Source organism: Osmia lignaria, chromosome 14 (assembly GCF_051020975.1).
Source record: "Osmia lignaria lignaria isolate PbOS001 chromosome 14, iyOsmLign1, whole genome shotgun sequence".
NCBI classification, from domain to species: Eukaryota; Metazoa; Arthropoda; class Insecta; order Hymenoptera; family Megachilidae; genus Osmia; species Osmia lignaria.
This window is the reverse complement of record NC_135045.1, coordinates 2,501-23,299: the sequence shown is the minus strand read 5'-3', so window position 1 is coordinate 23,299 and position 20,799 is coordinate 2,501. Positions and strand designations below refer to the sequence as shown.

Below are 20,799 nucleotides of genomic sequence, written 5' to 3'. Positions count from 1 at the left end.
TTACGCTCGAGCGTGCGATGACGCGTAATGATCAGCTGGATGTAGTAATACATACGATGTAGCTCCGCCATTTTTTATTGTTAGAACAACTGTCAAACCGAATAGTTCGTTTGTAATTCTATTTCCTATTTATACCGACAAATACGATAATAAAAAGCCAAGATTGGGTGATCCATTAACGTGAAAGCGTTTCGGACGCATCCGGGTAAGTTTTCTTTTCAAATTTTATTGTTTTTTAGAATTCATTCTGAAAATACGTAAATATACATACACATGTAAGTACATAGTTCCATACAATATTCGACAATGTATAAGTTAAACAAAATGGTGGTAATGAGAAAAGTGTATATGTACATTTATTTCCAAGTGTTTGGTAATTTGCGAGTTACATTTGACTCAATATAAAATAGAAAATGATCGAAATTATATCGATATTTTTCTGGTTGCGTTATCGCGTACTCGACAGTGTTTAACATGTTTTAATCGATGGTTCGACATTTAATGAACAAACAATACGAATCGTATACGTCCTTGTTTATAAGTAGTTTTACATTTATCATAACTGAAGACCTAAAAAATTGGCTCGTTTGAAAAAATGATGTGAAAGTTATTTGAACCTTTAATCTTGAGCAACCGATTTGTGTATTTAAAAACAATGTGTTTATTGACAAAATGTTTTTGTTAAGTACGCTGATATATCGTTTCACGTTACTTCGTTTAATTTCGTACATACTCGTGGTGATTCGGATATTACTCATCCGCGACGATTCACAAAGCAGATGTGGATGTGAGTTATATACAGTATCGTTCGAACAAGCGTTCGGAGAGCGTGTTTTGCTCCTTGTAGGAGCTCATTGCTCTTACGTAAACAAAAAAAAAAGTGTATCATAGTTTTTGAATGATTTTGAAATCTCACGGGAATAAGTAAGTTTAAACTTATGCGTACAATTTAATTACCATCAGAACGAATATTTCCCGCCAAGAACGATGAATCGATTCATGATCTTTCATGTATGTATAAATTTTTTGTATACATGGACACATGTATTTCCCCATTAATTTGTTGCCTGTTACAAATGAATCGGTGAATATATTGTTCATATAAAAATATATTTTGGTTTTGGAAAAAAAAGATTACATGTATTATAAATGATATGTTTCAAACATTTGTGTTTAAATGTAATTAATGTTAGTTAAAGTTAAACTATACTTTATCCGTATATTTATTTTTTTATGTCTTTAAATCTGATATTTAGGTAATCGAAAGGAATTTAAAAGGATCTTTATGTTACGATTCATTTTGACAGTTCGTTGCATCAGTTGTCCGATACCTCTTTGTCTCTTTCTTATATATTTTTTTTTTTTTTTTTTTTTTTTTTTTGGTCAATGATACGAATTAACATAGTCGCAAATTGTAATTGCTTTTTCTTTTGTACGATTTGAAAGGTAATATATTCCTGAAGTAAGAATTACACGTTAACGCAGTATCAAACGTTTTCTAGATATTTCTACCAATAATCTGTAACTACTGTTACATTCGGTACTACGTTACAATATACATACATATGTATATATACGTATATTCTTTAAACGAAATGAAAATGTAACTAATGGTTTCATATTTACAACATATTTTATAATAATGTATTCGAGTATTTTATTTATGTATAAAGTTTTATGAAAATTCGATCGAAGTAGATTTTGAATTTAATGTACACAGTTGAGAGGTAACGATAGGTAAGATAAAGATGAAAGATTAAACGCGGTCAAAGTTATTTCGAATGAAATATTTTTCTTTTTTTTTTTTTTTTTTCCAATTAAATTCCTTTAAATTTTTGGCCATCTTATTTGACGGCGCCTGATTACGAACACGTAGACACGAAAAAAAGATGAAGAAAATGTTGTTTATAGTAAATAAATTTCAACATTGACACAGCAAATTGTTAATGATTAGGTGAAAAATATGAATTTTATGTTACATTACGAAAACGTTGTACATATACATACTTATAGTATCTATTATTCTCAATACCACTTTTTTGGAGTAAAGTTGTTGAAGCGTATTTAAATAGTTCTTGCCATTATTGTAAATCAGTAATAATAACAAAATGAATAATATATATGTATATATTAAAATGAAATCGTCTTGTACAAGTATGTCTATATTAATGTTACTTATTTTTTTTTTTTTTTTTTGTAGATACAAGGCTAGCCAGCTGCGCCATTCTTGTTGTGTGACATTCATATCATCAGCCACACTACACATTTTGTGTTCTTCTTTATTCTTTCATCGTTGCTGTAGTAGTGAGCTGCAAGTCACACATTGCAGGAATGGGCACATCGGGCTTGCCTGTACCGGATGCAATCCACCCTTTACTCGAGCAATTGCAGGAAGCTTTGGTTCTTGAAGTGAAATATCAACCTAACCTACAGTTACCTACTATGTCACAAGTAAGAAGCGTTGACAATACGAAATAACTTAATATTTAATAGTCTCGTTACTATAATATTATATCTTGTTCTCTCGTTCATATAAACATGATGTCGATCCGTTTTAGACCGAGGAAATAACAATCGGAGCTCGTGATGGATCGGCTCACGTGCTAAGATGCTTGAAAGTATGGTACGATCTACCATCCGACGTATTTTTTGTTGCCATCAATTTGATGGATCGTTTCTTAACAAAGATGAAAGCAAGACCAAAACATATGGCTTGCATCAGTGTATCCGCTTTTCACATAGCTGCAGTTCAGTTGGCACAGTCTTTAGATGCCGATCACTTAGTCTCCATTTCTCAGTGTAAATGTACCGGTGGTGATTTGAAACGTATGTCGGAAGTGATACAGAATAAGTTGGAATGGGCACCTGGTACGCAACCTATTACATCTTTAACTTTTCTTCGGTTATTCAATGCAATGTTTCGTACCGTTGCAACTGAACTAGGATCAGGTGAAGCGTATACCAGTATGATCACAGTGAGTGTCATGTTTTTTTCTTCTGTTTTTAATTTTGCATAAAGATAGATTTGTAATTTATGTTATTTCAGGAATCAGAGCTTCTTCTGAGGTTAGAAATGGTTGCTTGCGACGGTAATTGTGCCAGCTTGAAGCCGTCAGAAGTGGCACTCGTTCTACTGTGCATATATTTAGATAATGCTGTTAATCGATTGGATACTAATACAGACCACACCATATCTGTAACAGTTACTTCTAGCTCCTCTGCCATCAATGCATCTGTAACAACAACAAGAAAGCATCAGATGCTTAGAGTTTTAGAATTTGCAGTGGAACTTCAGAAATTATGTAAGGTAAAATTACAATAATCTGATGACTATCAGGTATCCGTAGTAAATTGATAAATCTAAGTAAGAAGTTAATAACCATTTGTTTGGTATATTTTTGTTTAGATTTCAGATACAAGTTTCTTTTCTACGCACGAAGCTGTGGGTGCTGTATTAAGCAAATATAACGCCCAAGAACAAACTCCTCACAGACAAAGACTGATATGGAAATTGTCATCTCGTACAGCGCGTCTTCTACGTCCAACTGATAAATTCATTTCTGTATTACCTGTCATCGCTGAACACGCTCCGGTTCCTTCACCGAGTAAAATTAGGTAAATAAAGCAGTATTTCTTGACGGGGAAACGTTCATATACCTGCAAACAAAAAGATTCAACATTTTTATTTAATTCATTTTCAGAAAAAATCGTAAGTTCGGTCGACGTCATGGAAATAAGAGGCGTTAAATGAAATAACAGTATCGAGGCCTTAAAGTAAGATATTTATTTTCTTAATTACAAGATCAAATGACACGCGTCGCAACTAATGATAGATTATTTTTAAGGTGCTGGATCAGAAGTGAAATATTCGTCCAAGATACCGGGCGAGAAAGAAAGTTCGACTTTAGTTCGAAGTTGAAAAAAGAAATTTTTTTTTTAGAAGTTAAATAGAAAGTACAAATGATGATGTATTTACGTCGTATGGCAAAATGTCAGATATCTTCTATATCGTTCGTCGAAAAGTCAACATGAAAAAATTATTCATTAGTCGTAATCCGATATAATTTGCCTTTTTCGAAACGTGTTAAAGATTACTTTATTTCAATTACATCATTAATTTTACGAAAAGAGACAATGATTTCTATAATCTGGAATGTTCAACGTTCGCTAAGTATTACCGCTATAAAGCATACGAGTGCTGTGTAACATTCGTGAAAGAAAAAAAAAAAGGGGGGGGGGAAAAAAAAGGATACGAATCGAAACAGCATATTTTAGTACATATTATCTTGAAATTTAAAAGAGCAACATAATATTTTAGTAATATCAAAAATTAATGTGATACAATGTCCAATATAATTCGTGCATTATGAATACGAACATTATCATAAGTATATTCATATGTTCGCGAAACACGTTAACGAAGCGCGAATAAATTGATTATATACGAGTATGAATATAAGATTAAAAATTTATTTAAAAAAGAAATTATATAAAATTAATGAAATCAATTAAATCGATTGAAACGTTAATAATAAATCTTACAATGGTAAAAAAAGGTTGACAAAATTGAAAGTTTGATATTTTGTCGCGAGACTGTATTTAAATAATGATGATGTATCGTTGAAGAAAAGACTATAAATTACTGTAAATAGAGTAAATTTCTGTTAAATGTTTTTTATTAATACGTCAATGAAGTAAAAAATGTAATAATGCATTTATAGTAAACAATTCGAGCTGCTTAACCTTTTGCACTCCAATTGTGTTTTTCAAACATTTTTTGCACATTGTCTGTTTATATAGTCCCATTTTGCTAATTCGTTGTTGTATATGTATAAAGCTTATTTACCCTATTGAAGGTAATTTATGAACGATGACCAAAAGAATCTCAAAACCAAAAATCAACGGTTGCCTTTAAAATGTGTAAATCATATTTAATATGATTCTGAATCAGTTAGGATTTAGGTAACGTTTTTACGAAGTGATTATATTTAAAAAAAAAAAAAAAATATTTGAAAAATATGGCGTATATGTATATCGTTTATAAATACAATTAAGAGCGCAAAGGGTTAGTGTAATGTAACCGAGTGCATTAAGCAAACTTCCTGAAATGCAACACAAAAAACGTCAGCTGTGAAAGTATATTTACGTATAAAATTAATTTAAGGCATATAGTATTATAGAATTAATTATTAGTTTCACTGCCACAGTTTGTGATAGGATTTTTTACTAATGTAGTTTTCAAATGTGGCAGTTATTCAATGGCAGAAAAATACTGAAAGGTATTTGAAAATTAAATGTTTATCTGCAATAATTAACTGTCTACTTATTTCATACGTCAGGCTTTGCGTTTAAATATGTACTATATAGAAGAAAAAGAAACAAAAAAACTTCAAATAAGGTATATAACATCTCCTGGAAAATGTAAAATGATAATAACACAGAGAGAGAGAGAGAGAGAGAGAGAGAGAGAGAGAGAGAGAGAGAGAGAGAGAGAGAGAGAGAGAGAGAGAGAAAAAAAAACGATATTACAAGAAAAGAAGAAAAACGAAGGTATTATATATTCTTACTGTATATAAATTACTTTGATCTAAAATAACGCATATGTATGTATTTAGAATCATGAAGAAATAATTCTAACGAAACACAACAATTTAATTTCTGATATATCTGTATCTTTAGCCAGTTTATGCTAGTCATGAATCGTATTTACGTCACGAATCATTTCATTTCATCAAAATATTTGTAGAAAATAAATTACTGAAGCAGGACAACAGATTGAAACACGAACCTGTTATTGAAACATGTAAATGATCAAAATTCTGTACATATGTATTTTCAGAATGCGTTTATAATTTTTTAACACCGATTTTTCTCGATTCATTTGTATCAGCGTTTAGTAGTCGATATTATATACCAAGTGAAGTATAATAATGAAATAAAACTGAAGAATACGTATTAAACGATACGATAAGATTCAACGATCTTTTCGAACGAACTTGATACTTTCTTCTTATTATATTTATGCGTAACAATGTTAAGTGCAATGTAAAATATTCTCTATGGACCATTTAACTTGGAAATATAACCGCTGTCTTGAAAATGTACAATACACAAGATATACATATTCGTAAATGTATCGGTGCGTTACATTCACATCTTTTCTGGCTGTACTTCGTAAAACCTTAATGCTTCAAATTGGCCGAAATTGTTGGGAATAGTCTTCTTCTTTTTAATAAAAATTATGATTCCAAGAAGGATTTTTGGCGACTGGACTATAACCCATTAGGATCGATCTGCAAATTGAGTGGAGACATAGAATAAGGAATATATAGAGTTTTCAACGCACGAAAACTTTGCCTCGGAAAAGAGTATTTCGCGGAAAGGTCGGTCTTCGAATGTATGTATGTACGGTATGCGGAAAGTTTGTCTTCGGAAAAGTCAATTTATCCCCTGTGGCTGGGGGTTTAGAATACAGCCACGGTAATCCCTGCCTGTCGTAAGAGGCGACTAAAAGGGGGCGTTGCTACGATTTCGGGTCTGGGGCATAGACATAGGAAGTATATTTACCTATTTTTGATTTTAGAGCAAGGTTTCTTATGTATATACCGGCAATTTCACCAATTTGCGTATAGTTGCTTCTCCATATTTAAATAAACTATTATTTCCTATGCCCTACTTTCTACATTCCAAGTTATCTTTCTAACTAACTGTTTGTTTTATTGTTGCATACGTTTGAGAATACGCGTAGCCATGATGGCGGTCACGGTCGATCGATTTATCGATCGGGAGTCGTCCATCTAGGTGAACGCGTGAACAGTGGTCTTCTCGCCGGCTCGCGCGCAACGACGCCATTATCGAGCATCGATTCATCAAGTTCGGACTCCTGTTCTCTGCATCGTTGAATATTTCAAGTGCAGTTCAGACGAAAATATGGACCATCGAACGGTCGGTGAAACGCTCAAGATCCGCAGCAACAGTGCAAGCGACCGGATCAATTACAGAATTAATTCATTGTACACGCGAGCCGCCAACCACGCGTCGATCACCCACATGTTCACGGCCACCATCAAAAGCAGCGGGCTGAATTTATATAATTAACGGCGCTTATTTGCTCCCTGCTAGCACTCTTGTAAATTCTCTATTCAATTTGTATATACCTTTGTCGAAATAAGATGCTACATTTATTCAATATATTTTATATTCCATGACTAAGCCTACTCTCATGGCTACCCGTTTCGTTTCCGACCGTTGTTACTTATTACCTATAAATATGTTATTTTTGCAATTATAGTGCGGTTGTAAGTATTCCAAGTCTCCGATCGACTATTTATATGTAAGTTTGATTGCTTGGTGTAATATTTTTACTTGTTTGATCTTATTTCCTTTGAGTGTCCTAACTCTCACTGTAACCCCTTTCCCTGACCCTAACCCTTCGCCAAACCCCCTAACCCTAACCCTAGCATGTTAGGTGTGTATGTGCCCTAGCATGTTAGGGTTAGGACACGTACCCTAACTGTAACCTATTCCCCTCACCCTAACCCTTCGCCTAACCCCGTAACCCTAACCCTCTCGCCTAACCCTAACCCTAGCATCCTAGGTGTGTATGTGCCCTAGTATGTTAGGGTTAAGAGACGTACCCTAACTGTAACCCCTTCACCTCACCCTAACCCTTCGCCTAACCCCCTAACCCTAACCCTCTCGCCTAACCCTAACCCTAGCATGCTAGGTGTGTATGTGCCCTAGCACGTTAGGGTTAGGATACGTACCCTAACTGTAACCCCTTCACCTCACCCTAACCCTTCGCCTAACCCCCCAACCCTAACCCCTTCGCCTAACCCTAACCCTAGCATGCTAGGTGTGTATGTGCCCTGGCATGTTAGGGTTAGGACACGTACCCTAACTGTAACCCCCTTCCCCTCACCCTAACCCTTCGCCTAACCCCGTAACCCTAACCCTCTCGCCTAACCCTAACCCTAGCATCCTAGGTGTGTATGTGCCCTAGCATGTTAGGGTTAGGACACGTACACTAACTGTAACCCCTTCCCCTCACCCTAACCCTTCGCCTAACCGCCTAACCCTAACCCTTTCGCCTAACCCTAACCCTAGCATGCTAGGTGTGTATGTGCCCTAGTATGTTAGGGTTAGGAGACGTACCCTAACTGTAACCCCTTCACCTCACCCTAACCCTTCGCCTAACCCCCTAACCCTAACCCTCTCGCCTAACCCTAACCCTAGCATGCTAGGTGTGTATGTGCCCTAGCACGTTAGGGTTAGGATACGTACCCTAACTGTAACCACTTCACCTCACCCTAACCCTTCGCCTAACCCCCCAACCCTAACCCCTTCGCCTAACCCTAACCCTAGCATGCTAGGTGTGTATGTGCCCTGGCATGTTAGGGTTAGGACACGTACCCTAACTGTAACCCCCTTCCCCTCACCCTAACCCTTCGCCTAACCCGCTAACCCTAACCTCTTCGCCTAACCCGCTAACCCTTACCTCTTCGCCTAATCCTAACCCTAGCATGCTAGGTGTGTATGTGCCCTGGCATGGTAGGGTTAGGACACGTACCGTAACTGTAACCCCCTTCCCCTCACCCTAACCCTTCGCCTAACCCGCAAACCCTAACCTCTTCGCCTAATCCTAACCCTAGCATGCTAGGTGTGTATGTGCCCTAGTACGTTAGGGTTAGGATACGTACCGTAACTGTAACCCCTTCACCTCACCCTAACCTTTCGCCTAACCCCCTAACCCTAACCCTCTCGCCTAACCCTAACCCTAGCATGCTAGGTGTGTATGTGCCCTAGCATGTTAGGGTTAGGAGACGTACCGTAACTGTAACCACTTCACCTCACCCTAACCCTTCGCCTAACCCCCCAACCCTAACCCCTTCGCCTGACCCTAACCCTAGCATGCTAGGTGTGTATGTGCCCTGGCATGGTAGGGTTAGGTTAGGGTTAGGGTTAGGTTAGGGTTAGGGTTAGGTTAGGGTTAGGTTAGGTTAGGGTTAGGGTTAGGGTTAGGGTTAGGGTTAGGTTAGGGTTAGGTTAGGGTTAGGTTAGGGTTAGGGTTAGGGTTAGGGTTAGGGTTAGGGTTAGGTTAGGGTTAGGTTAGGGTTAGGGTTAGGGTTAGGGTTAGGGTTAGGGTTAGGTTAGGTTAGGTTAGGGTTAGGGTTAGGGTTAGGGTTAGGTTAGGGTTAGGGTTAGGGTTAGGGTTAGGGTTAGGGTTAGGGTTAGGGTTAGGGTTAGGGTTAGGGTTAGGTTAGGGTTAGGTTAGGGTTAGGGTTAGGGTTAGGTTAGGGTTAGGGTTAGGGTTAGGGTTAGGTTAGGGTTAGGGTTAGGTTAGGGTTAGGTTAGGTTAGGTTAGGTTAGGTTAGGGTTAGGTTAGGGTTAGGGTTAGGTTAGGGTTAGGGTTAGGTTAGGGTTAGGTTAGGGTGATTCCCGCTCGACGCGTCGAGGAGAGCGGACGTGTTTCGTGGTCGCTCCGTGGTTAGTTTCGCAACGCGGTGAAAAGCGGCTTATTTATTCGCGTTTTTTGTTAAATAGTGTTTATTAAGTGTTCGGGAGTGCTATTGTTGTGTTTTGTGATTAAATAATGTGTTAATTTATTGTTAAATAACGAAAATGTGATGTGCGTGTTACGCGGCATTTCCACGTGTGTTCCCGGTATTCGTGGCGTTAATTATGAGCATTAGACATTATTTACGGATAATTTTGATTAATCGGGAACGTTTCGCATTAAAATTCCGCGTTTTTTGTGACTTTTTTCGACTAAATTAATGAAGACAACGCATGCAAGATCAGACAGGATTGACAGGTTTTCAAGATGGCTGCTGTGGTTGGACAAGGATAGTCAACCTGCACGCGCGACCCGGGCCTTGGATAGAAGAGGACAGACGATGGGAAATTAGGTCAACGGTTTGGTGACGTATTATTTTTATTCCTTTATTCTGATTTTATTTTGTTTTCCGTTAATTGCGTCGGTTTATTAAGTGATTTGTGTAAAAGTGCATCGATATTTTTTCAATATTTTTCGATATTCCATCGTTATGTGTGTATTATTATATTAATGTATATTAATTTACTTTATTTTACTATCTGGTTGCATGCGTTTGACTGGCGCGTTATTCCGCTGTATTATTTATTTAATTATTTATTATTTATTAACACATTCGATTAATCGATTCGATTATTCGATTAGCCGGTGTTGCATATTTATTCGTCGTATTTATTCGTCGCATTTTATTATTTCCACTATTTTCCATTGTCATTTTAACGCGTTTATCAATTTACATAATTTATCTTCATTTATCTTCATTTCAATTTTATTTTACATGTTTCGCTTCATTATTTCATTGTTTCATTGTCTACAGTGTTCTATACTTTATTTTACTTTTCCTTTGCCGTTTATACTTATATATTTTATTTATATTTCACATTATTTTGTGCTACTTTGCGTTTGTTTCATTTATTTTATATTATTTTATTTATTATGGTACAGTGGGGTAGTGTGCCTTGATAATTTATGCAACTTGCGTTATATTCATTATTTGTTTTATTTATTTTATTACCGTAATTTCATTCTATCTCATTGTTGTCTTTTATTTATTTAATTATTCGCAACGGTATAATTGTGTGATTAATAAACCTGCGCAATTTACGTCCCTTTGCGTGATTTAATTGTTCAATTTATTTATCGTCTTATCGTATTTGCCGTTCTATTTGGTTCTATATATATTAATATCAGTGGTTAATATCGCTGTTTGGTGTGTTAATGGTTTACGCGGTTTACATTGCTGTCTCGTCTTATTTATTTCATTACCCATCGTATTCTATTTTATTTATTTTATTTACCATCTACATTCATATTTCATATCTCATGGTTCATATTATTTCATGTCTTTCGCGTCATTACGGGTATTGCATTTATTTATTTCCTTTATTTTGTGATTGAATACGTAGTCCGCTTGTCATCCGGTTGTTCGGCTTATTGTTTAGTTTATTTATTTTATTTTATTATATTTGTCATTTTCATCGATTCATATCCGTGGTACAACGTACTTAACGTGTTTATTGGTTACGTGGTTACGTGATTTACTTTTCTTGTTCTTTCGATTTTGATTTTCGATTATCTCATTCATAGTATTCATCGTATTTATTCCTTTATTTCTTTCTTATATCGTGGCTTACATATTTCATTTTGGTCTTTCCACGACGATGCAGCAGTGACATGTGCTGAAATAAATTGAATTGATTAATAAATAAATAAATTGGACAATCCGGGTTGTGTTTTTAATTGTTCCTCTTGTTCCAGTTCCAGTTTTGTTTTAGTTTATTTCAGGTTTAGTGTGTTTGTTTTAATGATGTGGTGCGATGAGGGATTGCTTATGTGCTTCTGGTGTAAATAGTTTTGTGTAGTTTATTTGTTGCGTGATGGGTGCTCATTTACTTTCCTTTCCTTTACTTACTTACTTATAATATTGTATTACATTCACGCTTTCTTGCTTTCATTCACGCCTTCTTTCACTCACGTTACCTTCCTTGCCTTCTTTATTTTTCTAAATCTTGCATTTACTTAATCTTCCCATTCATTCAGTCATTATTCATTAACTCATTCATTCATTCTGATCAATTAAAGTTAAATTAATGGATATGATATGATTTATTTTACTTTAGTTTTTATTTCTATGATGATGAGTGGTTTTGTCCATTCAAATGCTTTGATGGTGCAGGGTTTGTTATAATCTTATCATTTAAGTATCCTTATTTACTTATTTACTTATTTATTTATTTATTGTTAGTCTATACAATGGTATGGTGTTTATCGAACTACGCAGTTTACATTTGATTTGATTTGCTTTCTTGGTCACTTTAGTTACTTTATTTTGATACGTCATTCAATAACCAGCTCTATTTGCATTTGCATTGACATAACCATTTATCATTTACCATTTACCATTTATAATTTAGTTTATAACCTACTTTGGTGAGGAAATAGAGTGTCGTAGCTAATAATCTTTACGGTTATATTTCATTGAGTTCACTTCTTGTATGTTGTATTCTATTTTAGTATATTTCACTTTGTTTTACATTATATTACATTACATTATTTACATTATGTTGATTACAGCCTTCACTTTATATTTTATGCCTTATTATCTATCTTGTTATTTACCTCATCCTTCTTTATTATCTTTAATTGATTATTTCACTGTTCAGTCATTCATTCTTTCATTCTCTCATTGTTCATTCGTGTTGACACATTCCTGCCTTTTGCTCTCACTCACGCCTTCTTACCTTCTTTATTTTCTTTATTTTCATTATCTTCTTTATCTACCTTCTTTATCTTCCTTAATCTTTAATTTCCTTAATCGTTCCATCCATTCATTCATTATTCATTATTCATTATTCATTCACTCATTCATTCTGATCAATTAAAGTTAATGGATATGATTTATACTACTTTATTTTACTTTATTTTAATTAAGTTTTGCTTTCTACAATGATAAGTGGTTTTGTCCATCCAAATGCTTTGATTGTGCGTGAATTTTATTATAATCTTATCATTCAAGTACTCTTATTTATTATTTACTTATTTATTTATTCTATTATTTTATTTTATTTCATTTTATTCTTCTTTCAGTTTATACACTGGTATAGTGTGTATTGAACTACGTACTTTACATTTGATTTCATTGTTGCTTTAGCTATTTTATTTTGATATATCATCCAATAATCAGTTCTATTTGCATTTGCATTGACATAATCATTTACCATTTATAATTTAGTTTATAACCTACTTTGGTGAGGAAATAGAGTGTTGTAGCTAATAATCTTTACGGTTATATTTCATTGAGTTCACTTCTGGTATTTTGTATTCTATTTTAGTATATTTCATTTTGTTTTACATTATATTACATTACATTAAATGACATTATTTACATTATGTTGGTACAGCCTTCACTTTATATTTTATGCCTTATTATTTATCTTGTTATTTACCTCATTCTTCTTTATTATCTTTAATTGATTATTTCACTGTTCAGTCATTCATTCTTTCATTCTCTCATTGTTTATTCGTTGTGACACATCCATGCTTTTTGCTCTCACTCACGCCTTCTTACCTTCTTTATTTCCTTAATCGTTCCATTCACTCATTCATTATTCATTCACTCACTCATTCTGATCAATTGAGGTTAATGGATATGATTGATTTATTTTACCTTATTTTACTTATTTTAATTAAGTTTTGCTATCTCTACTATGATAAGTGGTTTTGTCCATCCAAATGCTTTGATTGTGCGTGAATTTTATTATAATCTTATCATTCATCTACTCTTATTTATTATTTACTTATTTATTTATTCTATTTTATTTCATTTTATTCTTATTTCAGTTCATACACTGGTACAGTGTTTATTGAACTACGTACCTTATATTTCATTTCATCTATTTGTTGCTTTAGCTACTCTATTTTGATATGTCATTCATTAATTAGTTGTATTTGCAGTTGTATTGACATGACCATTTATCATCTACCATTTACCAGTTACAGTCTAACTTATAATCTACTCTGGTAAAGAAATAGAGTATTGTAGTTAATAATCTTTACAGTTATATCTATTGAATTCACTTCTTGTATTTTGTATTTTGTATTCAGTTTATTATTGCATTCTGTTTTGCATTATATTGCATTACTTATATTACAGTGCATTACATTACATTATTTACATTAGGTTGGTTACGGCCTTCACTTTTACTTTATGCTTATTATTTATTATTTACCTCATTATTTACCTCATTCTTCTTAATATCTTTAATTGATTATTTCATTGTTCAGTCGTTCATTTCATGCTGTCATTGTTCATTCATTCTGAATTAAATTGAATCAAGGTAACTGTTAAGATTTAGTTTATTTTGACTCACGATGGTACAAAGTTCTGTAAATGGCATTAATATTAATATAATTATGGTTTGTTTGCATACAATTATTCTATATATATTTTCTATATTTTAATTTATTTGTGCCACGTATCACTGTCTACCATCATTTATTTTATTTTATTTCTTGTCACCTCTATCCTTGGACATTCCTTGGACATTTTGACATTTTGATATTCTTCTCTGGTATTCTTTAATTCAATTTATTCAAGCCGTTTCTCTTCGATAATAGTATAGCTCTTTGATGACGGTGTGCTGTTCCTGTAGGAATTAATATTCATGTCATTAACTTGTGCTACTCTTGTTTAAATTTATTATGCGTTATTATATTCATTACCTTGTTTGTTTCTTTTCTCTTCTTTTCTTTTATATCTCCTTTCTGCTAGTTACCTGCTGCCTTGGTTGCTTTGATTCTACTTTGGTTACATTTATTTATTAACTGACTGGGTGTTACATGATTGGTCCTACGTGACTTTCCTGACTCCATGCGTTATCTGACGCTGTGAGATGGCTATATTTAATTTCGATTCTGTTTAGGTTGAATGTTTCATTCGTTTATTTATTCAGCCTTTCGTTCTGTGGTGGTTTCTTTGTTTCGTTGTTCTGCGTAGTTTGTTTCCTGCGGCGCGATAGGCAGTAACATGATGCGTCCTGCAATCTGCGGATCTTATTCGGGTTGATTTCATTTCGTTCATTTCATTCTATCTTCATCATTGTTTATACTTAACATTTACTTCATCCTACACTATTGCAAACGTATGATTTATATATTTATAAATAATAAATGATAGCCGTGGTATTGTTTTATTAATTGATTTATTCTTGATTTTAATCCGTCTGGGGTTCTATTTGTTGCCCGTTTGCTTTTATAATTACCTTTCCCGTGAGTCGTGGTAATGTTTTATTAATTGATTTATTCATGATTTTAATCCGTCTGGGGTCTTATTTGTCCGTTTATAATTACCTTTCCGTGAATAGTATTGGATATCGGACTTATCTTTTATGGTAAGTCTGATGGTAAGTATGGCTTTCTAGGATGGCGCGGTTGCGCGACGGATAGTTTAGCTGTCGGTAACTGAGATGTAGCAGATATCTGGCGCGCGGTGGGTAACTGCTGCGCGGCGGATAGCTGGTCGGTGGATAACCGTTACGGGATGAACGGCCGAGTATTGTATGGTAAATAAGTAGAATGCTTGTGGCCGATAATATTTGGCTGCCGGTGCTGCGGATGGTTACCAACTAAGGATAATTTGTAATTATTATCAACGGATAGTGTTGCGTACTTTACTTTATTTAGTGAGATACCGGAATGTCTTCCGCTATCGTTACCTTCCGTTGCATTCTATTCGTGTTTGGTTTCGTTCACTGTAATTTATTGAAAGTGTTTTATTGATGTATTTAGTCGCGGGCGCTTGTACGTCCCGTGTAATAATCAATTAATTAATTTGATAACTAATTTAATAGACAACAGACATAATGGGACGAACTGAAAATTTTACGAAATTCCTCGAAGGTTACGCATCTATATGGCGTATGGTTTATGGCTTAAGCTTCACGCGGTTTCTTATCTTTGGTTGACATGATCATCGGCGGCACTGGTTTACTCCATCTCCATGTGCCATGTACTCGGTTGTGACATGGAGGAGGATCGTGAATTAATTGAATCGTTAAATTGCTGAGTTCTGATTAGGCCATTAATATTGAATATTGAATATCGGTGCGTGTGAGTTTGTGATTTGTGCGTGTACCCATTGCAATGAGTGGTGACATGTGCTATTGTGCTCCGTTTTCTGATATATTATATATATGTATTTATTTATATTTATTTATATATTTGTATATTTATATTTACATATTCATTATTCTTATACTTATACATATTTTTATACTCATACTTATACCCAATTTGCATATTGCATATTATTTGCAATAAATTCAGTTAGTATTGTGTAATATTGTGTAATATTTTGCATCATTATCCTTCTACGGCTAATTAATGAATAAAGTTAATTGACAGTTATATCTGAAACACTTAGTTGCCTTGTCGAGTGCTGAGTGTATTCATTTTATCTTACCGTACCTTCGTACCTTCTACCTTCTTAATATTATGTCTGTTCAGGATAATATAATCTGCCTCATTGCATATTCAACGTAATGGATTCTGTAAATTTATTTGATTTAGCCTCATTGGATGACTGCGTCTATGTGAGATGTATGAATGAGTGTATGGATATGCTTGTTGGTGGAATGTACTTCAATGTATCTTGTTCCATTCTATTTTATTTTGTGTCAGTTACGTTCGTCTATATACTATACTTTACACTTTCTTTACTTTCCTTACTCTCTCTATCTGCCTTTATTTGCCTTAACTTGATTAACTTCTTTAATAGCTCTATTGCTCACTCACTCATTCATTCATTCGCTTATTATCTACAATTATTTATTTAGAGTTATTTGGATTTAAGTACGGTTAATTTTCTTGAGAGGATAGATGATTTTGTCCATTCAAATGCTTGACAGCGCGTGGCTTCTGTTATAACCACTCCATTTGAATTTCGTTTCAAATACCCTACTTCTTTGCTTATTTATTTATTTATCTGTTATTCTTTATTTTATTCTTTTACTATGTAATGGTGTGGTGTCTAATTGAACCACGCACCTTATATTTGATTTGTTTTATTTGTCATTATATTTATTATTTACTATCTTTATACATCAGTCAGTTATGAATTTTACCTTCTATTTGCATCTGCATGGACATAATCACTTACAATTTATAATCTATAATTTATAAAGTAGTGGGGATGGAGTCAATAATGTTTACGGTCATATTTAATTAGAATATAACTCACTTGTTGAATTTGTCTTATTTTCTTTTACATTATTTTGCATTATACTACATTATGTCAGCTATGTCTGTTAAGCGTTACACACTTTCATTTGCTGTAGTTCCTCAGTTTGTGAATATCTTCAGCTTTTCCTCTCGCATTCAGTATTCATTCATTCATTTATTATTCATTATTCATTTTGATGTTGCCTGATTATAGTTATACATTGATTTGATCTGACTTATTTTGATTTATTTTCTGACTCATATTTCCTTTCCGCCAGTTGCTTGTTGCCTTGCTGCCTTGACTTTATTCTGGTTTTATTTATTCTGTTAACTAATATTATTTGACTGGGTGTTGTCTGAATGGTTCCATGGGTTTTCCTGACTATATGCGTTTCATATTGATTTTGCTTTGGTTTAGGGTCTTATTTTATTTATTTATTCGGCCTCTCATTCCTTGGCGGTTGTTTTCCTTTATCTTCATTGCCTTTTGTATAATTCGTTCTTTGTGACGTTATCATGCAGTAACGCAGTGCGTCCTGCAATCTGCGCAATCTGCGGGACTTATTCGGGCTGATTTTATGATTTATTATTTTTATTATTTTTCTAATTATTTTATTGACTTATATCGTGTCAGGCTACTTTATGCGTTTTAACTATAATTATATTCTATCTTATTATTTTATCACAAACTTATATGATGTTTTATATAGGTAATGTATTTACAACCATAATATTGACTTATTTCTTTATATAATAATTAATTAATGCCTGATGTTGGCCCGTTTGAAGTTTATCTCTGATCCCATTGATTTAGCATAATTATCTTTTCGATTATAGTATTGTATACCAGACTTATCTTTGATGGTAAGTCTGATGGTAAGTACGGTTTCCCAGCATTGCGCGGCAGCACGATGGACGGTTCTGCAGTCGGTAACTGTGTAACTGGTAACTGGTAATTGGCGCGTGGTAGGTAACTACTGCGCGGCAGATAATTTGCCTGTGGATAGCCGTTACGGAGTGAGCGGCCGAGTATCACGGAGTGAGCGGCCAAGGTAATATCCTTGGTTCTGCGGTTGATTACCAACTAGGCATAGCTTGCGGCTTATGGCCATCTTTTGTAGGTACATTATCTTTGGTCATTTTGATTCATTTTGATTTGTTTAAACTGTTTTGTTTATGCATTTTCGCTTTTCGCTTATGAGCACTTATATATTCTCTACTATAATTACTTAATTACTTAATTTGATGGTTTGATGGATAATTGACGGTTGATAACCATTATGGAGTGAACTAGGGAATTTTAATTTTATGAACACTAGGTTCTATCTCTATATGTTTTATGTTTTATGCTTTATGGTCTCGTTCTCGCTCTTTTACTCGGCCCGGTTTTCAATCTTAGGTAACATAGTTTTCGGTGACGCGTGTTTACTCTTCTCTTCTCCGGGCATTGTGCAAACTTGTGCATTATTTACTCGTCTGTGATCTGTGATGTGAAGTGATAACTAAATTAATTATTTAATTCTTCTATTTAAGTATAAATCAAAATTTAATTGGTGCGAAGGTGATTGTGGTGAAATGCGCGCTCCACCGCGATGCATTGTGTTCCATTGCAGTGTATGTGTTTCAAAGTGGTGCTATTTACTCCGTTCTGTGTAAATTATAATATATTATATTATATTATTTATTTTATATTATGGTCATATTTATATTCATGTTTATTACATTCAATTACCTTCTATCTCCGTTCAATTCAATCTATGTATTGAATAAAGTATTGAATATGTTATATTACTATATTATTATATCAGATCTTGGATTATATTCAGTTATTTAAGTTATTTCAGTTACATTAGGTTATACTTAGTCAGTATTTTGTGCTACACTGTAAACTGTATTGTATTGTATTATATAACTCCCTATCTTCTATTCCATTATATTATTATAGTCGAGTGAATAAACGAATGAGGTGATTAGCGGTGGATATGGTATATTGAATAAATTAGGTCAAATTAATTAAACGACTTGACAAGTGCTTGTTTTATTTCACCGTACCTGCCGTATTTACATATTTACATTATTATGTGATGACATGTGTCTATATGCCTTAGTGTAGTTTAATTGGCCTTATTGCATGCTGAACATAATGGATTCAATTCACTAGAATCTATTAGAATTTGGTAGAGTTTGGTTTATATGGATTTGTTGTTTGAATGCATATATTATGTACGTTTCATTGTGCTGCGTTACCTTCATATATATTTTAAGGACAGTTTGATCCTGCGTTTCCTGCTGCATTGTGTTATGAGATGACTTAGGTGTCACTACTATGCTGTGTCTTGGTTATATTAATATATATTAATCCATATACAAATTATACATTATAAATTTAAATTTACATTTACTTAGTCCGGCTTTGACTATATTGCACTTTCCTACCCATTTTGATATGGTTCATCTGTCAATAAGTAAGTGAGAGCAGCAATTTCTTTATACTTTGACAGGAATTGTTGTTCCTCAAGGCGCCCTAATGGAATACTTTGTTTTCCTTCCTTTTAATTGATTACCGGCCTACTTCATTGCTTACTTACTTGGTTGTTACTCAATGCAGCAGAGCTGAACGCAGTGTTGTGTGGTTAATTTGGTTTGGGTGTTGATTATATGCTAATATTTACTATTATACTTCCCTAACTAACTAACTAACTTTCTTTTCTACTCTTTTCTATTCTCTCTGCTACAGCTGCTTGTTTTTTGTTTTACCGCTCTTTTGCCAATGGCAATTTACTTCTACATTATCTTACTCGTGCGATATGATTGGAGTCTGAGCTTGTTTCTTACACTTTCGTTCTTCACCTGGCTAGGCAGTGGCTACTCTATGTGCCTACTGTCTTCATGGGCATCCTGCATGCCTCCTTTCACCTGCTTGGGTTGTTTGAACGTTCAATGCTATGCTTTCTGGGAGCGGTGTGTGTGTGGCTGGAGTATGTATGGGACAAGTCATCGAGGGTTGCAGCGTACCAAGATATGGCGCGGTCAGCCGGGTAAAGGACTTCCCGGTTCCTGATCGTGGCCGAAGAAAAAGCTTCCTGACCTCGCTTATGGCAGGCAGGTGAAGACACGGCCCGATCACCCGTTGAGCAGGAGCTCCGGTGCCGATCGTGGTTGAAGAAAAATGGCCTGTCCTCGTGGTAGGACAGGTGGGCGTGATGACTGCTAGGAAAAGCCACATCTTCATTATCAACCTACCATGGTGGACGAAGATTGGGGCGATCAACCGGGAGATACGAAGTCCCGGGTCCTGATCGTGACCGAAGAAAAAGTCCTGTCCTGGCAAGTGCCAGGCAGGCTGAACACACGGCCCGATCACCCGATGAGTGGGAAAGTCCTCCGGTGCCGATCGTGGTTGAAGAAAAATGGCCTGTCCTCGTGGAAGGACAGGTGGGCGTGATGACTGCAAGGAAAAGCCACATCTTCATTATCAACCTACCATGGTGGACGAAGATTGGGGCGATCAACCGGGAGATACGAAGTCCCGGGTCCTGATCGTGACCGAAGAGAAAGTTCCTGGCCTTGCTAATGGCAGGCAGGTGAAGTAGGGGCGCGATCACCCGTTGAGTGGGAATCCTCCGGTTCCTGATCGTGGCCGAAGAGAAAGTTTCCTGGCCTCGCTAATGGCAGGCAGGTGAAGACACGGCCCGATCACCCGATGAGTGGGAAAGTCCTCCGGTGCCGATCGTGGTTGAAGAAAAATGGCCTGTCCTCGTGGAAGGACAGGTGGGCGTGATGACTGCAAGGAAAAGCCACATCTTCATTATCAACCTACCATGGTGGACGAAGATTGGGGCGATCAACCGGGAGATACGAAGTCCCGGGTCCTGATCGTGACCGAAGAGAAAGTTCCTGGCCTTGCTAATGGCAGGCAGGTGAAGTAGGGGCGCGATCACCCGTTGAGTGGGAATCCTCCGGTTCCTGATCGTGGCCGAAGAAAAATCCTGTGCTTTCTTGTACAGGTTGAAACATCCTACCGCTAG

General features: G+C 35.2%; 1 protein-coding gene and 2 long non-coding RNA genes across 7 annotated transcripts; 1 reads left to right on the top strand and 2 right to left on the bottom strand.

Annotated features, from left to right (window-relative positions):
* The first annotated feature begins 43 nt into the window (after nucleotides 1-43).
* Nucleotides 44-4,232, top strand: CycG (cyclin G). 3 transcript variants are annotated; one of them, XM_034335284.2, is made up of 6 exons: nucleotides 2,315-2,451; nucleotides 2,559-2,975; nucleotides 3,047-3,307; nucleotides 3,407-3,615; nucleotides 3,702-3,774; nucleotides 3,846-4,232. In XM_034335284.2, the coding sequence occupies exons 1-5, from the start codon at nucleotides 2,332-2,334 to the stop codon at nucleotides 3,745-3,747; spliced, it is 1,053 nt and encodes a 350-aa protein (XP_034191175.2). In that variant the 5' UTR covers nucleotides 2,315-2,331; the 3' UTR covers nucleotides 3,748-3,774; nucleotides 3,846-4,232. The 3 variants fall into 3 exon arrangements, with proteins under 3 accessions (XP_076548095.1, XP_034191175.2, XP_034191176.2); XM_034335285.2 differs by having other exon boundaries at nucleotides 3,834-4,232; XM_076691980.1 differs by lacking the exons at nucleotides 3,702-3,774; nucleotides 3,846-4,232 and adding an exon at nucleotides 44-205 and having other exon boundaries at nucleotides 2,201-2,451; nucleotides 3,047-3,302; nucleotides 3,407-3,609.
* Nucleotides 1,787-7,358, bottom strand: LOC117609234 (uncharacterized). Of its 3 annotated transcripts, none has more exons than XR_013063360.1 (2): nucleotides 6,066-7,358; nucleotides 1,787-3,657 (listed from the first exon to the last, which is right to left on the bottom strand). It is a non-coding gene; the product is annotated as an uncharacterized LOC117609234 (long non-coding RNA). The 3 variants fall into 3 exon arrangements; XR_013063361.1 differs by having other exon boundaries at nucleotides 6,074-7,358; XR_004582551.2 differs by having other exon boundaries at nucleotides 6,149-7,358.
* Nucleotides 7,359-13,891: 6,533 nt separating this feature from the next.
* On the bottom strand, nucleotides 13,892-14,432 carry LOC143306064 (uncharacterized). Its single transcript, XR_013063408.1, has 2 exons — nucleotides 14,276-14,432; nucleotides 13,892-14,199 (listed from the first exon to the last, which is right to left on the bottom strand). It is a non-coding gene; the product is annotated as an uncharacterized LOC143306064 (long non-coding RNA).
* Between the last annotated feature and the right edge of the window lie 6,367 nt (nucleotides 14,433-20,799).